Raw genomic sequence first — 15,423 nt, 5'->3', positions numbered from 1 at the left:
CTCAATCCCAAAATACTCAATTCCCATGGCACTTATAACAGGTATCCCTCACTTCACTGGAAGCTGTGCTTCCATCAGTGCTATTGCTCTGGACGCTTATGCACTTCCAGCATCACAGTTTATCAGATCTACTTCAGAGGGTTTTGGTCCATAAGCAGAGCATCAAGCTGAGGTTGTATATTTGATTTCACATTTCTACAGATGGCACAGCTGACAAGGGCCCTGTAAGTGTGCATTATCCCTCAGAGACACTAGACTCTCTGTGCCACGATGCTCTCATACTAATCACTTCATAGTACTCTTACTTTTTGAAGAAATGCCCATTGACCTCGAATTGCTGTCGTAACATAACCTTCCCTCGATACTCAATTATAAGGGTATCTAGTGCCAAGTCTCTTGCTGCCCTCAGGATCTTCCGGTGCTTCTGAACCCGAGTCACCCGTCCCAGCTGCAGCTGTAACAAAAACCAGAGCAAAATATGAGAATTTAAACCAAAGGCCTCCAAACTGATGAACAATATTTTACCTACATGAAAAGAAAAATTACTCCAGTAGTAACGTACAGAAACTCTGCCAGGGGAATATATTGTTTATTCTGTAACAGTTTAGTAATGACCAATGACCTTGATAATATTTATCAAAAGCAAAGAGTATTTATTGCTTCCATTCAACAGTAAGTCCCACAAATCTATCACACCAAGTATTTCAGCCTTGCAGCTAGGAGGCATAACCAGACCTGTCAGCTGCTGCTAACAGGGAACTGCTCTGCAATTATGGCCACTTTCACAGCCAGAATAATTCAAATCTTCCCTAAATTGTGGGTTGTCACACATTCAGAGGAAAAAACCCACAAGTTTTTCCTTCTGCAGAGGACGGTAAATTCTAGCTAGCAGGCTAAAGACTTAATCTGGCAATTTCTGTCTCCATCCAGAAACTTCTCATCTGCCTCCTCAACTAGCGCTGCTGATTTTTTTTTTTAACATGAAGAAATACATTTTTAACTAAGCAGTGACAGTTTGCTGAATCTTCTTTATGTTGAAGTCTACCACACTATTACAATGGATTTTCCCAACAATGTGTCTTGACAGTATGAAACCACATTCTTTAAGCACAGACGTCCAAACACAACACATTTTACGGAATAATGGAAGGGATATTATAAGTGCTAGGGCATAGGAAAGACTTCTTCCATAAAAACAAAGTACTTTTCTTGCTTAACAGATTGAACCTCTCTGCCAGTAAAAATTATGTGAAGATGGCTGGCTGCCTCACCACAAGAGCTGTGCCTGCACTTTCCTAAGCATGCTATTCACTGCTCATAAGGACCTGGTTTTGATACTTTTCCGGAGTGAATGGAGACATAAGTGTTCTTACTTCAGTAATAATGACAGTCATCTATCTAAATTAGACGTGAACCACAGGATTTTATTAAAAGCAAACTCCCAAATTTTCCTGATAGAGCTCTCTTGTTAGACACAGCTACTGAGCAGCCTGCTCAAATGGGTAAAAATCACATTAGCTTAAGAAGGGGCTCAGTCTGGACAATGACAGAACGCATGACGTTCTAACTTTGTGAAAATTAAGTTAATGCCTTAAGGCAGCACTCAGCACTGGGAACCAAACAAAACCCTCTATACTGACTGTATAAAGTATTGAACCTTTTTTTCTGTAGCAATCTTGTACGTGGCTCTGAATTAAACCTCTCTGGGAAGAAGATTACTTTCACTGTTTTAGTATTACATTATATTGCAGATCTTGGAACAGCCAGTACAGTAAGGTCTATTTATTGACTTCTCTCACTCAGGTCCAGGATAAAGACAGCTTTACAAAAAAATTCATTTGAAACCTATGTAGATGGGAGTAATGGTCTTGTTATTCCAGATCTCCTCCTAGAGATACATCCAGTGCTACATTTATCATGCCTATGGGGTATATCTTTTTCATACCACTGTATCTGCTGGTAATTGGAAAAACCTGCATGTATGTATCAGAAGACTCTGAAAAGCCTCACAGGGTCATCTCTTCATGTCTTGGGTCCTAATAAGAGGTCACAGAGGATTCCCCAAGCCCACTAAACTGGCATAACGAAACATGTTATTTTCAGACTAAGCAGCCACACTGCTGGCCCTGATTTCTCATCAGCAAACCCATGACACAAGTGAACTGTAGGGTAAGACTGTTTACATTGCCAAAAGTAGTGGCTAAATTATTTTGAAAACATTGGATACACTTTGGACTATCCAGCTGTGGTAACAGAGAATAAAGAAATGGGACTAGATTTGTTAGTGTGTGACAGAAGGAGATAAGGAGAAAGTATCTGAAGTTAGAAGATAAATCAGGACTGAGACACGTGTGTCTCCAGTTGAATAATTTTGTTTCTACACTAGCACTTGTCTGCTGTTATAATTAGTTTCTCATCCAAGCTGGCCCTACGCAGAAGGGTTGGACCAGACGACCTTCAGTGGTTCCTCCCAACCTCAATTATTCTCCTACTCTATCAAATTCTCTTAGTAGCTTTCAGAGATGTGAGTTAATGTCTGGTAGCCTTCAGTCTCAACTTTGGCCCACGACTGTCCACCTGATGTTGGAAAACAACTTGGGGAACACAGCTGGGATAAGGCAGCGTGGTGGGAAGAGAAGAGAGCTCATGAAGGATAGAGAAGCTCTGCATCTGTAGAATTTAACAATCATCTGAGTTTAGTAAAACAGGAATGATCTCATAGGTTTTCTGATAAGACCCTAGCTCAGCTTGTTTTCGTTCTCTGAATTTGGAAATATGAAGAGGATTAGCTGCCATGCTTTCATGTGTGAAAAGAACAAATGATTTTATTCATGTCATAGGCTAGGGATTGCTGACTGCTAATCAGACAGAACTGTTCTGATATGTTTGCAGAGCAACATCTGCATAATACTCAGTGGCTTTATTTTATAAAGGCCCTTTCGCTCTTCACTTCAGAATGTGAAATCAATCAGGGGTTTGAGCTCAAGTCAGCAATTATCAGAGGCAACAACGGGCAAATACTGACCCTGGGTTTGGTTTGGCAACAGCAGGCAGAAAAGTGATTCACAGCTTTCAGTTTGTCAAGCATCTGGCAGCAGCCAGCACTAAGATGATTTTACTCATGACACTGAACAGCTTCGTATTTTCACAAGTTTCCCTTTGCATCATTAGGACAGTTCAGAATTGATTTATCCAAAACATTCCAGTGAATAAAATCCTGTACCCTGCGTGTATAACTCTTAACCCATCTTTTCCTACTCCTCCTGGCTTGGGGAAGCTTTTAGGTCACACTTTCTTCTTCTCTCTCTTTTTTTGAGTATGTATTTGCATCATTGTTTACCCAAGCCAAACAACTCCCTCAACTGGGAGGGTATGCAGGGCGTATAAAACATTTTATTTTTATTCCTTTTTCCTCTCTCCAGAGTCTTCATGGCCAAATAGAGCAGTTACCATACCCATCATCTACACACAGCTGCTATCTGTATATTGACACAACCTTCTTCATTTTTTTTCTAGCCCAAAGTACTATTTCCTTATCTCCCAGAAAAGCTATTTTTACATCCAGTAATGATATCTAGTTAAAAGACAACTGATGCAAACCAAGAAGCCTTCTCAGTTTGTCTAACAAAGATGAGACAAATGAGTGGAACAAAAATATAAAGCACAGGATGAGAAATCACGCACTCCACACCTGTGCAGGCTATCTTCCTCACAACACTCCACAGCCATCTGCTGAGCAGAGAAAACAAGGACATAAGGGCTGACAAGCAGCAGCCCGGGACAGCCACCTGGTCTTTCCTCAGTATTCAAGAGGAACTACAAAGCCACGACATCCCTTTATACTGCCCCAGCATGCGCAATGATAGGTACCTACCTACAGCTTGCTTAGAGTAACTGCAGCTCACTAAGAAGTTCTGCAACTTTCTATCTTTTTGTTTCTTTGGGATATATCGCATTTGGAGTCTTCTGATTTGGGATGCTGGCCACTTTTCCCTGTGGGAAAACCTATGTCTGTACAGGGAAGGGAGAGGGCAAGAGAGCATGACAAGAACAAGCACATTTATGTATTATACCTTTTATAATTATCTGTCCTGCTGTACTCTATGAAAGGAACAGCATGTTTTATCAGTTATTTCAGGACTTTTCCTAAAACTCACGTGAAGGAGATAGAAGAGTTTACATTTAGACTCAGAAAATATTAAGAATTCTAGAGAAGCAGAACTTTTTCTTCCCTACAGTTCCTCAGTTGCTCTCTTTGGGAAGGCTACTCACATAGCCAAGTAGAAGTATTTCTCCCCAACCCCCACAGAAGTCTTATTATTGCAGAACTAGAAGCAAGGGTGGAAGGAAGTTGGGTTCAAAGTCCTCTTTCTGCACTCTCCCTTACTGGCAATATCTGTGCTCTGCCTGATGTGCTTCACCTACATGAAAGCAGAGGGAAAGTGGGAAGAAGCACATGAACTTCACAGAGCAGTGAGTCAGCTGATATAAACAAGAATGATTCAAGCACAAACATATACCTGATATTCAGGTTTCTGACTCTGCTCCCCTTCTACAGAAGAGGTGCCCCACATATGTTTTGGAGCCCGTCCTTTTCAGTTGCACCTATCTCCAATCTCCTGGACCAGGAAGTCCTGCAAAGCCTGAACTGAGTGGGAATGCTGCTCTCTGCTCAATGAAGCATGGACCAGATGAAACATCAGCTGAGAAGAGAGTGGGGAGGACATACACCACACATATACATCCTTTTCCTGTTTCTCCTTGTCTACATACACTCCAGAAAGCTGGGAAGACACTAATCACTGCCCATCTTGGAAGAGAAAAGTTAGGGAGAGACAGTTCCCGAAAATCAGTTGTAGTTGTGCAGTATTTGAAAGTTACCAGAGTCCAAATAATCATCCAAAATACTGAAATAATGTTGAAAGGTTCTTTAAAACAGCTTTCTACACAACATGAGCCAAAGAAACAGTGGGGAGAAAAAAAAAAAAAAAAAAAGGGCAGGAAATTTCCCATCTCCAGCAAGTGATAGATCTGGTTCTGCCTCAAGCCATTCAGTGATCAAAAGTATTTATGGTACTTGTGAACCACATTACAGAACTGTACAAAATATCCCCAACTTAGCAACACTGATTTGGTTGAATGCGAGTATTTCTGAATCTGTTTTGGTCCCGGCATCTCTTCTGTTCCCTTTTACATCAAATCTCTGCCTATTGGTCTGAAATTATATGACCAGTTACGATATTGTTCGCCCATGTCCACACCTTATGTCTAGAAACCAGAGGACCTGACCTACCCCACTTCTGTCACAACGGTTCTTACCTGCATCTGGGACCCAATAACAGTATTATTGCAGGCCAACTCTGTTTTGTTGATTGTGTCTAGCATAGCAGTTTTGCCCACAAATTCTTTATTAGAGTTTAGATGACGCTCCAACAAGTTCTGCACATCAGCGCTGTACTGGTTAGTAAAGGCTTCTTCATACTGATCTGTCCACAGTCGTATTCGATTCTCCCAGCCTTCAGCTGTGTTTTCATCCAAGGCATGCGCTTCAGAAGGTGAATTCTGCAAACAGCAAAGAGTGAATGGCTAGCACACAACCTATCCACAGTGCTCTGAGCGTATGAACAAGCTACAAAAAAAGACAAATCTATTCCAAGCTAAGAAAGTGTTGGTTATGAGGAGACCTTTTTCAGAACCTGCATCCCCCAGAACGCTGGACAACAGTGCCACTTATGGAGAACTCTGTGCAGGACTAAGACCTCTTGAGAGTTGGTACTTGTCACTGCTACATACAAGAAAATTAAGCTAATACATGGCCAGAAAAAGTTTAAGTCACTTTGGAAAAACAAGTAGATTAAAAAAGCAAAGGAACAGAACACACAAAGGCAAATAAATCTCATGTAGGCTTGTCCTACAGTCAACCCACTCATGTCCAACATAATGCTAGATGATGCTGACTGCATCTCAATCTTTGCAGTGACTGATCCAAAAATACTTCTGAACCTTCTAGCTAAACGGTCATCAGGGTTTCAAGAAACTGAATGTAGAGCATAAGCTAATAGCCAGAGGGTTAAAACTGCAAGTCCTAAGCAATGCAAAGAAGAGAGGGCAAAATCAGGTAATCTACGTATACCATCTTGTAAGGGAGGGGAAAAAAGAAGCTGGTAGGAAAAAAAAATTAAGCTTCATTCTTTACTTGACAATAGTTGAAATAATTCAACAAACAATATTCCAAAGGTCAGTAACTCAACTGGCTTCATAAGGGACTGAGACATACGTGACACTGAGGTATTAATGACAAGGACTGCTAAAGAACAATCGTTATTTTCATCATATATATTAAAAACATTAAGAGTCTTCATGCATTTTTACCCTCTCAAGGCACTTGCGTACTATAGAGATAGGTGCAGACAGACACACACCACAGGACTGTCCCTTTTCCTCTGAGCCACCTGCTAGAAGCCACTGTCAGCTACACTACTGGGGTCAGATGAGACTGAGTGAACTTTAAGGCACCTCTTGTGTTTCTAGGAACACGTTTAGCTCAAAGTGCAAGTCTACCTTTTTTGCCAAACAATCTTTCTATCAGATAGCCACACCTAGCAGTATTGCAGAAAATCAGAGATATAAATATTGTCCCACCCATCCCTAGTAAGAGGATGTGGAGAGAAACAAAGCAACACTGCTAGAGACTCCCAACATTAAACTTGTGTACTACTCTGATGTCCAAGCTTAAAATAGCTTTGACGCAATCAAATGATAACTGACCGCGCAGAAGAGCGGCCACAACCAGTTCTACATCCCTTACATCAAACACCTCACTCCCAAGTGTCATGAGTCAGTCATATCTCTTGGGACTGGAGGACATTTCCTTACAGAAAACTATCTGAAGCAAAAGAAAGGTTCAATGGGTAACTCCTGTGATACCCTTTTGAATAGGCCTGGTTGTGGTGCTTGGTAAGGCTTGAAATTATTCCGAGGCTGGTCCCACAATCAGAAATTCCCCATGCAAAACAAGAGAGGCACAAAACACAGGGCAAAAACCCCACCACCACCACAGACTGTTCTCAAGTCTACTCACCTTCATCCTCAGAGACTTTCGTGAGCCCTCTCGAAAGGCCTGTCCCCCGAACAAGGAGAGAAAGAGACAAAAAATTAAGTATTACATATTTCCTCAGAATTAGCATCCCAGAACCAGACTAGATCTTACTCCCACAGACCAGCCCTTAACAAAAGATGGCAAGAATTACAGGAGGACCTACACAAGAAGCAGTGGACTTGAACAAAAAGACTGCAATGCAAATCCAGTGGAAACTGCTGAAAAGCTTGACGTCCAGGGTTTCTCAACTAAAAAGGCCTGCCTCATACGTAGTAAAAAATCTCAAGATCAAAACCAAAACTGTCCTGACTAACCCCACTTGCTTTGACAGAATAAAGCGCCAGCAACAGAATCAAGCTGGTTCACAACAAAGAACCTGAAGACCTCACATGGGCTTCTGTTCCCAGTCTTTTATTTAATCAGTGCCTACCCAAAGGAACTTCAAGGGAAACCTAACCTGGGGAAAATCACGGTAAAGCTAGCAGATGATGGGAAAGAACCAGCTGCTCACATGCTTGCATTCCAATATAAGCGATCCAAAATTATTTCAGTCCCCAAACCCCCACAAACAAGACAGTAAAGTCATCCCTCAACAAATGTTCATCACTACCTACATAGTTTTCCACACAGGCACTATCTCTGTCCCTGAAGAACAGTGCCAAGAAGCTCTGCAGCCCAAATTCCTTAACACAGCCTGCTAAGAAATGCCATGCTCCCTTCATTCTTCATTCCATTCACAGACTGCCCCTTTGCCACAAACAGACAGAGTCCAAAAGCTACTTCCCCAAATCCTAATAGAGCAGAAGGGAAAATATGTAATCAAATCCAAGCACTGAGCATGAACAGACAGCGTTGGGAAATAAGGGTGGAGTTTGAGTAAGGTAATTTTTAAACCAACAGCCACATATTTCAGCAGGTCACAAATACAAGGCATCACATTATTACACCAGAAAGAGCAACTCCTGACAGGACAAAAGTTTCTTGTCTACTGCCAGCTCACCAACCTGCTCTCAACAATACTCCACACAGCATTTGGCAGGAACTGCAGCAACCTCGTCTCACTCCACATACCTTGATCTTTTTGGCCTTCGGAGCAGTGCGAGCTTTTTCTGTACTCCTCTTCCTCTTCTTAGGTTTGCTTCTACGGACGCGGTTGACAGTCAGCGTGATGCTTGTAGGGGTGTGCTGCGTGGCTGTGTACAGCACTGTAGAGGGAGATAGCTCTTCATCCCAGCTCTCAGTTGCACTGCTGTCCCCACCTATAGAGAGGAGTGCCTCGTTAGCAACATTTTTATTCATCCCAGAGAGAACAGATTACCCTTACGTTCATTTTCATCAAGACAACTTGAAGACCCTATATAGCTCTTCCTTGAAAAAACTGTATCACCTCAGTTTTCCCACCCAAACTCTGAACAGGTCTCCCAAACTTCTGATATCTCACAGAACAGCACTGATTAACATTTCCCTTTTCTGTTCACAAAACAATCGGATTTTCCCAAGAGCTAACTGAGGTGAGGTGGAAGGAGAGGAGAAAATCCCAGTGGCTGGGAAGCAAAGAACATTAGCAGGAACTGATCACAGTTAGATGATTACAGCAGCCAAAAGACAAAGGTCTTGTAGAAAGAAAGCAAAAGTCACCGTTATCAGAATTACAGCCTCAAGCTCACCTGATACGTTGTCCTGCTTCCGGCGGCGGAGTCTGATCACCTTCCCCCTGCTCATTCCTCTGCCAAAGGAGAATGCACAATTGAAGCTGGTTTGTAGGAGTAAAGTCACTTGAAATTCAACAGGATGTCACAAGATGCGTGCCCTCAGTGGGGCCCAGGATGATAAGAACATCGATTTAACATCCTCATCTCCACTCCTGGTGCCACCAACACTTGTCAGGCTGACAACGCAAAGGAGGAGGGTCAATACTGGGTAAAGCACTGGAAAGAACGCTCCAGTTAGCAAAAGGAAGTCCGTCCCACAGCCCAAACGTGACACGGCTCGGTATGAGAAGTCAACACAAGGAGCAGTCCAGATCTGCACTGCACCAAAGCTTACCTGCACTTTTCACACTTGAGGAGGAAACCATCTTGGGAGACACTGCAGTGGCACCAAGTAGGAATTGATTCTCCTTCTGAGGAGCTCTCACTGTCCCCGGAGTTCTCCTCATCGGGCGAGTGCAGGCCGTTCAGTTCTGCACGAGGTATAATGGTCTGGACAGGAGGAGAGGCTGGCGGCGTTGGAGGAGGAGGGGCTCCATAATTATGATCCTGAAAATGAGTATTTGCAGTACTACTTTTAATGTGAAGATATGATGCCTAGAAACTGAAGTCCCAAATCCACAGTTCCCAGGTTATTATTTAACGGTTGGTATAAAATGGTAGTCTGAATTCCTCAATCTACCAAGAAGGTAAAGCAATAGCTCTGAAAGATGTCAATGGTTTTCTTCTGCACCAATGAATTAAATTCAAAACCTATGAAAACAACTAGGCAATTTCAACATTAACTGTTGTACTGCTAATAATCCAAGATGACATCAGTGGTCAAACACTGGAACCAGCTGCTTAAAGACATTATGGAGTTTCTGTCCATTGAGATATTCAAAACCCAACTGGACACAGTCCTGGGCAACCTGCTCAAACAGGGTCAGCTTGAGCAGGGGGGGTTGGATTACGTGATCTCAAGAGGCCCCTTCCAACTTCAGTGATTCTGTGACATCCCGTTTGTCCCATAGTTTCAAGCCATGCTCCCACTCTTCCTGACTGTTCCTTGTTTCTCACAGTTATAAGTTACCATTATGAAAATCTGCGCAGTTGAAACAAGTACAAATAGTGCACAATAAACCAAACGGGGCATAAAATTACCACCAGGAAAATATTATATATTCATACATATTCACACTTCATTCATGTGCTTCATTCAGTTAAAAATCTACCACCTAGAAACACTAATAAAGCTTGCTATAGAGCATGCAAGACTTCACAAACAGTAAACACACAAATGCAAAATGTATGGCAGAACTCAGCTGTAACTCAGTGTTCCCTAATAAGCAAGCCAAAACTCCTAAGGCTTACAGGCAAAGAACTATGGAACAAGGAGAAAAGCGTACAGTAGACAGCAAAGAGCTGATTCACTGCAGAGAGAGTACTCACTGCGTAAGGCAGCCCGCGATAGCTGTGTTTCTGCGTGGCCCCATAGCCGTGGCTGGAGTACACATTCTTCTCACTGACAGCTGGACTAGCTTCCACAGACTCTGGGCTGCAGAAAGGGCCAGAAGTAAAACCCATCAATACAACATCATTTTTTTTAGTGCCAGTATTTCACTGCTCTTTTCTGTTCGACACATGAGCTCAGAATGAAAAAACTTCATGAAATCGAGGTGTTATTATGCGCTTCAGCAGGCATCATGTGTGTAGAAGCTGTACAGGATGAACCTGCTTTCAGAGGGAAGGAACTCAGTAAGGGCCACCCTGGATAACTCATTAAACTGGGTCTTAATCTGGGAAGTTTAAAAGATAATTAGCATGTAAGAAGCTCAGTTTCCTTATAGTTGAGGAAGTTGGGTCTAGTTCAGCATTCACATCTGAACTCGGCCAGCCTAATCTCAAAGCCACTGAACAGTACCTGCCATGTTATCTCTGCAACAGCTTATTTAAAATAGCAGCTAAGCAGCTTTCCTGCATCTGCACTTGTTTCTCTCTCCCTCAGATACTAATTGTTAGCCAAATCCAACATCCTGTGATAAAGTCTGCATGAAACCTGCAGCTGTCCGGACAACAACTATGAGGAGCTGGAGATTCCTGTCAGAAAGAGGCAACAAAATTCATGACCTGGATAGACAGTGGCCACAGCCAAACAAGATTCGCCCTACGCTTTCTATACAGCAACCTGGTGTGCAATGTGCTGAACAGGAAATTTGCTGCTGAAGTACAATGCACTCTTCCACCACATGGTGGTGAAAAAAAACAGCGAAAAATGAAAGGTATATCCTTAGCAGAAAGCTGCAGAAACCCTACTCGGAGAAGGGACAGCTGCAATTCAATGCAGGGAATATTAGATAATGAGGCTACAGACAGAATACCAGCAAGGAAACGCACTGTCTGTTAGGAGATACAAGTCAGCTAACCTCGGCACGGATCAGAAATAAGGCCCATAACAGAATACAGCAGAATATTACCAAATCATGTCTGCAGGTGAAATCATCTTCAAAATTACAGCATGGAGCTGAGCAAGCAGGAAAGAAAAATACAGGAAAGGAAGAACTTTACCTTGGACCTCTGCAGCTCTGGCGAGATCTCGCAGGATTCTCAGTGGGTCCTACATTGCCAGCGTGAATCAGGCAGTACTCAATCAACAATGGCCAGTGGTCATGCGTGGGGCAGTCAGTGTTTAGGCACCACCCAAGAACACTAACCCCTGTGCCCTTTGGACTTCCTAAGAGCTCCTGAAATCTCTGCTGCACTGAAGTTTGCCCCACCCTGCCACTAAACCCAGTATACTCTCCAGCCTTCTGAGCTTCTGGCTTATTCTGGAGTAAGGTGGATCTGTCTTTGCAACATAAAGGAGCAATAATTTATTGTACAAAGAACCGCAGAAAGTAGAAGACCTTAAACCTATGCGAACTGCACTTCCTAGCTCAGGATTTAGGAGCACGACATGGCAAATTCAGTTGGTTTTCAACGTAACTACAGCCAGCTAAATTGTCAAAAGCAGGAGATAGAGGTGGTGATACCTCTCAGAGGATATCCTTCTTAATAAAAGACACTGTGTAGAGCTTGCCACATAATCCAGCCTTGCTGGATCTTTGCAACAGTCCTTTAGGACTTCTAGATTGGTACAGAGTTAAATCCATTCAGGTTTAATCGTATTTTCAGAAACAATATTTGAAGGAAAAGAGCCTAAACAGTCTAACCAGCAGATCTGTCCTCTGTCCAAGTCACCCACATTCCTAACTACAGTCATCCTGGAATACCAGCAATACTGCCGCAAGCATTAGTAATAAAACTTCAAGATTGTTGGTGCAACGGTGTCCAGGGGCAACAACGCTGGGGCCCATGCTTCCTCAGCAGCAGCCTGCCAAGGAGCTTCAACAACATCCAATATGCAGTCAGACTAACGCAGCAAAACTATGCTGCAGCCTCTGTGTCACCCTCAGATGAACACAAACACCCTTCAGCATTTTCACCTCTCCTCTGTATCAGAGGCCAGGGGAAGATGCTAAAGCTCAGCCTGCAAAGAGGGCCAGCTAGTTTTCTTTTTACCTTCCCACTGCTTTTGTGATGCACATCTCTGAAATCAATCCCTTTTAAGAGACCGCAGGACTTCATACATCAAACTAGTAGAGTTTCAAAGGAGAAGTGGAGGATAGCCTTAACTTTGAACAGACTCACGAAGGACACTTCAGCACTAACGGGGCATCAACGCAAAGCCTGGAGAATAAAGTCCTGGCATTCCCAATTTTTAGAAAACACAGAGAAACCAATTCAGAAATCTTCAAAAGCCTTTTTTCAAAGCACTCTCTAGACTAGCCTCAAGTTGGACCTACAAATTTCTTACAACCAGGGAAAAAGAAAATGCTTTGCAGAAGGTTTACAGTCTTTTTGATATTTAAATGTTACAAGGGACATGCGTAGATATATCAGGCTCTCTTCTCCACATGCTCAGCTCTGAAAGCAAAGTGCCTAGTATATGAGTAAACTATTTAGCACTATTTCTCCTGTCATAAACAGTTTAAAATTCCTGCATGTTGAGTCTTTAAAGTGCTGGTGTGGGAGAAGCATGGTGACAAGCAATACTGAATGTTAAATCCTGAAAAGCGAGGGGTTGTATACCCACTGCAGATGAGTGACTTACTAGTTTCTGACTCCCCATTAAAAAACAACATGTAAAAATATGGGCTTTAGGAGGGAATGAAGCATCACGAGGAAGAACGCCTAGAATGGGGCCAGTGCCAAGACAGACAAAAAAGAGCATTAGCAGTCTTGCAGAGAGCGCGACTGTGTAGTCAAACTCTGTGCATAGTCAGATCAGGGCAAGATGGAAGGGAAAAACAATGATTCATACCGTAGCCCACTGCTCTTACAGCTCAAAATTAGTAAGAGTCCAGAGCAATATCTGTTCTACACTGATCAATCTGGCACACAGGTAGTTGCACAGGAGGTTCCTTTAAATAATACATGGGGGAATCTATCTCCAAAATGCCCTTTGTAAATTTTTGTAAAGCATGCTACAGTCCATATTTCAAAGAAGGATGAAGGAAAGCAGGAGGTAGAAGCACACAGAAATAACTTGAGCCCTCCCTCTCGCCTCCGACAAAAACATAGTACTCATCTGAGCTGACATCATTCTAACAAGGGTTTTAAGAAAAGATCACAATGCAATATTTTCTGGATTTGAAACGTTCCCGACTCCTGCAGAAGCAGAGTCTTTTAAAAGAAATGTTAAGTCCCCTCCAACAGGCCTCAGAGATAGGACTGTGGCGAGAGCCCTGCACAGGGTCCTGTGGTGGGGACCCTGAAGGATTGCCTGCTGAGGTGTGCTTCTCAGAACCTGCTCGGGGGCAGAAACAAAATAAGGGTGTCTACACAGGCTGACACTGTCTCACATCTCTAGCCGAGCTTCAAAGGGGTCCAGAAATCAGTCATGTAAGACTGGTACTGAGTCTGAGTAGCTAGTAGGCTCTACTGAGAGGGAGGCTCAGCACACTGATCCTTCACATAACACAGCTTTTGGACAAGGAGCTGGCTTGTACCTTGCTGACATCGAGCATGGGTACAGCAAACACACAACTGTCTGCACATGAGTATAGACTCACTAGCCAAGCTGATAAAAACCCCATGGTCGAGTGCCTCATACTGCTGGAATTCTCCTTTTCCCCCCGTTCTCCTGTGTCAAACTTAGCAACTTCTGTAACACTGTGTTAAAACACTCTGTCTCTGCATTCATCTCTCACACAGCCAGCTGACCAGCACCCCCTTTCTCCCGAATGGAGAAAGCACCGGCACTGATCCTGCAGCCCCACTCCAGGGCAGCCCTCTGACACCCTCCCCTCCTCCTCCGTGGGGTTAACACTCACTCCGATCCTGCAGCCATGTCGGAGTAGGACGTATCTGGTGTGGTGACTCCCAGAGGGATTGCAATGCTCATGACGCCCGTCGGGGATCACGGAGTCCAGAGGGCAGCGACTGGCCGCTCCGAGGGCGGAGAGGAGCCGCAGAGCCTCGGCCAACACGTCACGGACATGGGGAAACCTACCGGGGTAGAAACAAAGCATTGCATCTCTGTTACAGGATGAGGTCCCCCTGTACACCCCTAAAGCAGGCTTTCATAGCAAAAGAAAAGCAGAAATATTTTCATCAGTGACACACCACATCATTTTTACTTCATTTTCATATGCAGGGCCAGGGAAGAGGTAGATAGTCGTAGTTTGGTGGGTTTGTTGTGTTTTTTGTTTCTGTTTTAGTTTTTTTTTTACAGTCTTGGACTGACATACAATGTCATAAAGCCGATAACGATAGTTCCTCCCCTCCCCCAACTAAACTTAGGACTAATTACCAGATAAGCAATCTATTAGCTCCTTCTGCATATAAGCAGCAGCTGTCACCTATCACCCACAGCCCTCCATCAGCATTTCCTAACTCCTTCCCCAAACAAGTTGCAGGCAAAGCCCCATCTGGGAGGACAATGAGACCGAGCTGAGGTGGGCTGAGCTGAGACCTCTTGCTTGAGATCAGCTTGTATTTGCATTCACTAGGCCCACGGCACGGGCAAGTGTGACCGGCACGGTGGCTATCCCCCGCCACCGACGGCCTCCCCTCGACGAGCGAGGCCTGTCCCGGATTCTGCACCGATTACTCAGTCCGGCAAGCCCTGACGCAGCGGGCTCCGACTTTCCGAAATCCCAGCTGACACCTCCCCGCGGCAGAGCCACGTCAGACATCTGGGCACTCGCGCATAGGCCGCTCCGATGAGAAACACGGCGGGGCCATTGGCTCGGTGTGGGGAGCCGGGGTGACTCACGGCGGCATCACGGGGCGCAGCTGCCGGCATGGCCGCGCTGGGGCTGGCGGGGAAGCCCGCGCCCAGGCTCCACCTTCCCCGCTGACCGCAGCGTTTTGCTAAAGCAGCGGGCGAAATCGCCGATAAACGCAAACTTCCAAGGGTCAGATGGCAGACGGAGGTAAAACGGGATCAGCTCCTCGTTATGTAAATAACCCCAATAACACAGACTTTCATAAAGGAGCTATTATTCTACGCAGCTCTAAAGAAAACCCCCACAATACAGAGCAAGGCTGCATTTCTGCATGTGGCAAAGGTAACTCCAAAACCAAAGAAAA

General features: G+C 44.1%; 1 protein-coding gene across 2 annotated transcripts in view; it reads right to left on the bottom strand.

The window, feature by feature from the left end:
* The window catches only part of SETD5 (SET domain containing 5), a 69,857-nt gene that overhangs the window by 29,010 nt on the left and 25,424 nt on the right, over positions 1–15,423 (bottom strand). For both annotated transcript variants that reach the window (XR_012630222.1, XM_074878919.1), the window contains exons 2-9: positions 14,163–14,337; positions 10,240–10,345; positions 9,146–9,357; positions 8,767–8,825; positions 8,171–8,358; positions 7,082–7,120; positions 5,320–5,562; positions 306–454 (exon numbers count right to left, since the gene is read on the bottom strand). Coding sequence is in view for 1 of the 2 variants with exons in the window: in XM_074878919.1 (XP_074735020.1) it covers positions 306–454; positions 5,320–5,562; positions 7,082–7,120; positions 8,171–8,358; positions 8,767–8,825; positions 9,146–9,357; positions 10,240–10,345; positions 14,163–14,233 (1,067 nt within the window). In the remaining variant the exon portion in view is untranslated. The remainder of the gene's footprint in view (positions 1–305; positions 455–5,319; positions 5,563–7,081; positions 7,121–8,170; positions 8,359–8,766; positions 8,826–9,145; positions 9,358–10,239; positions 10,346–14,162; positions 14,338–15,423) is intronic.

The sequence above is a fragment of the Strix uralensis genome, chromosome 10, assembly GCF_047716275.1.
Source record: "Strix uralensis isolate ZFMK-TIS-50842 chromosome 10, bStrUra1, whole genome shotgun sequence".
NCBI lineage: Eukaryota > Metazoa > Chordata > Aves > Strigiformes > Strigidae > Strix > Strix uralensis.
Note: the sequence above shows the minus strand (reverse complement) of the source record. Positions and strands in the feature narration are given on the sequence as shown.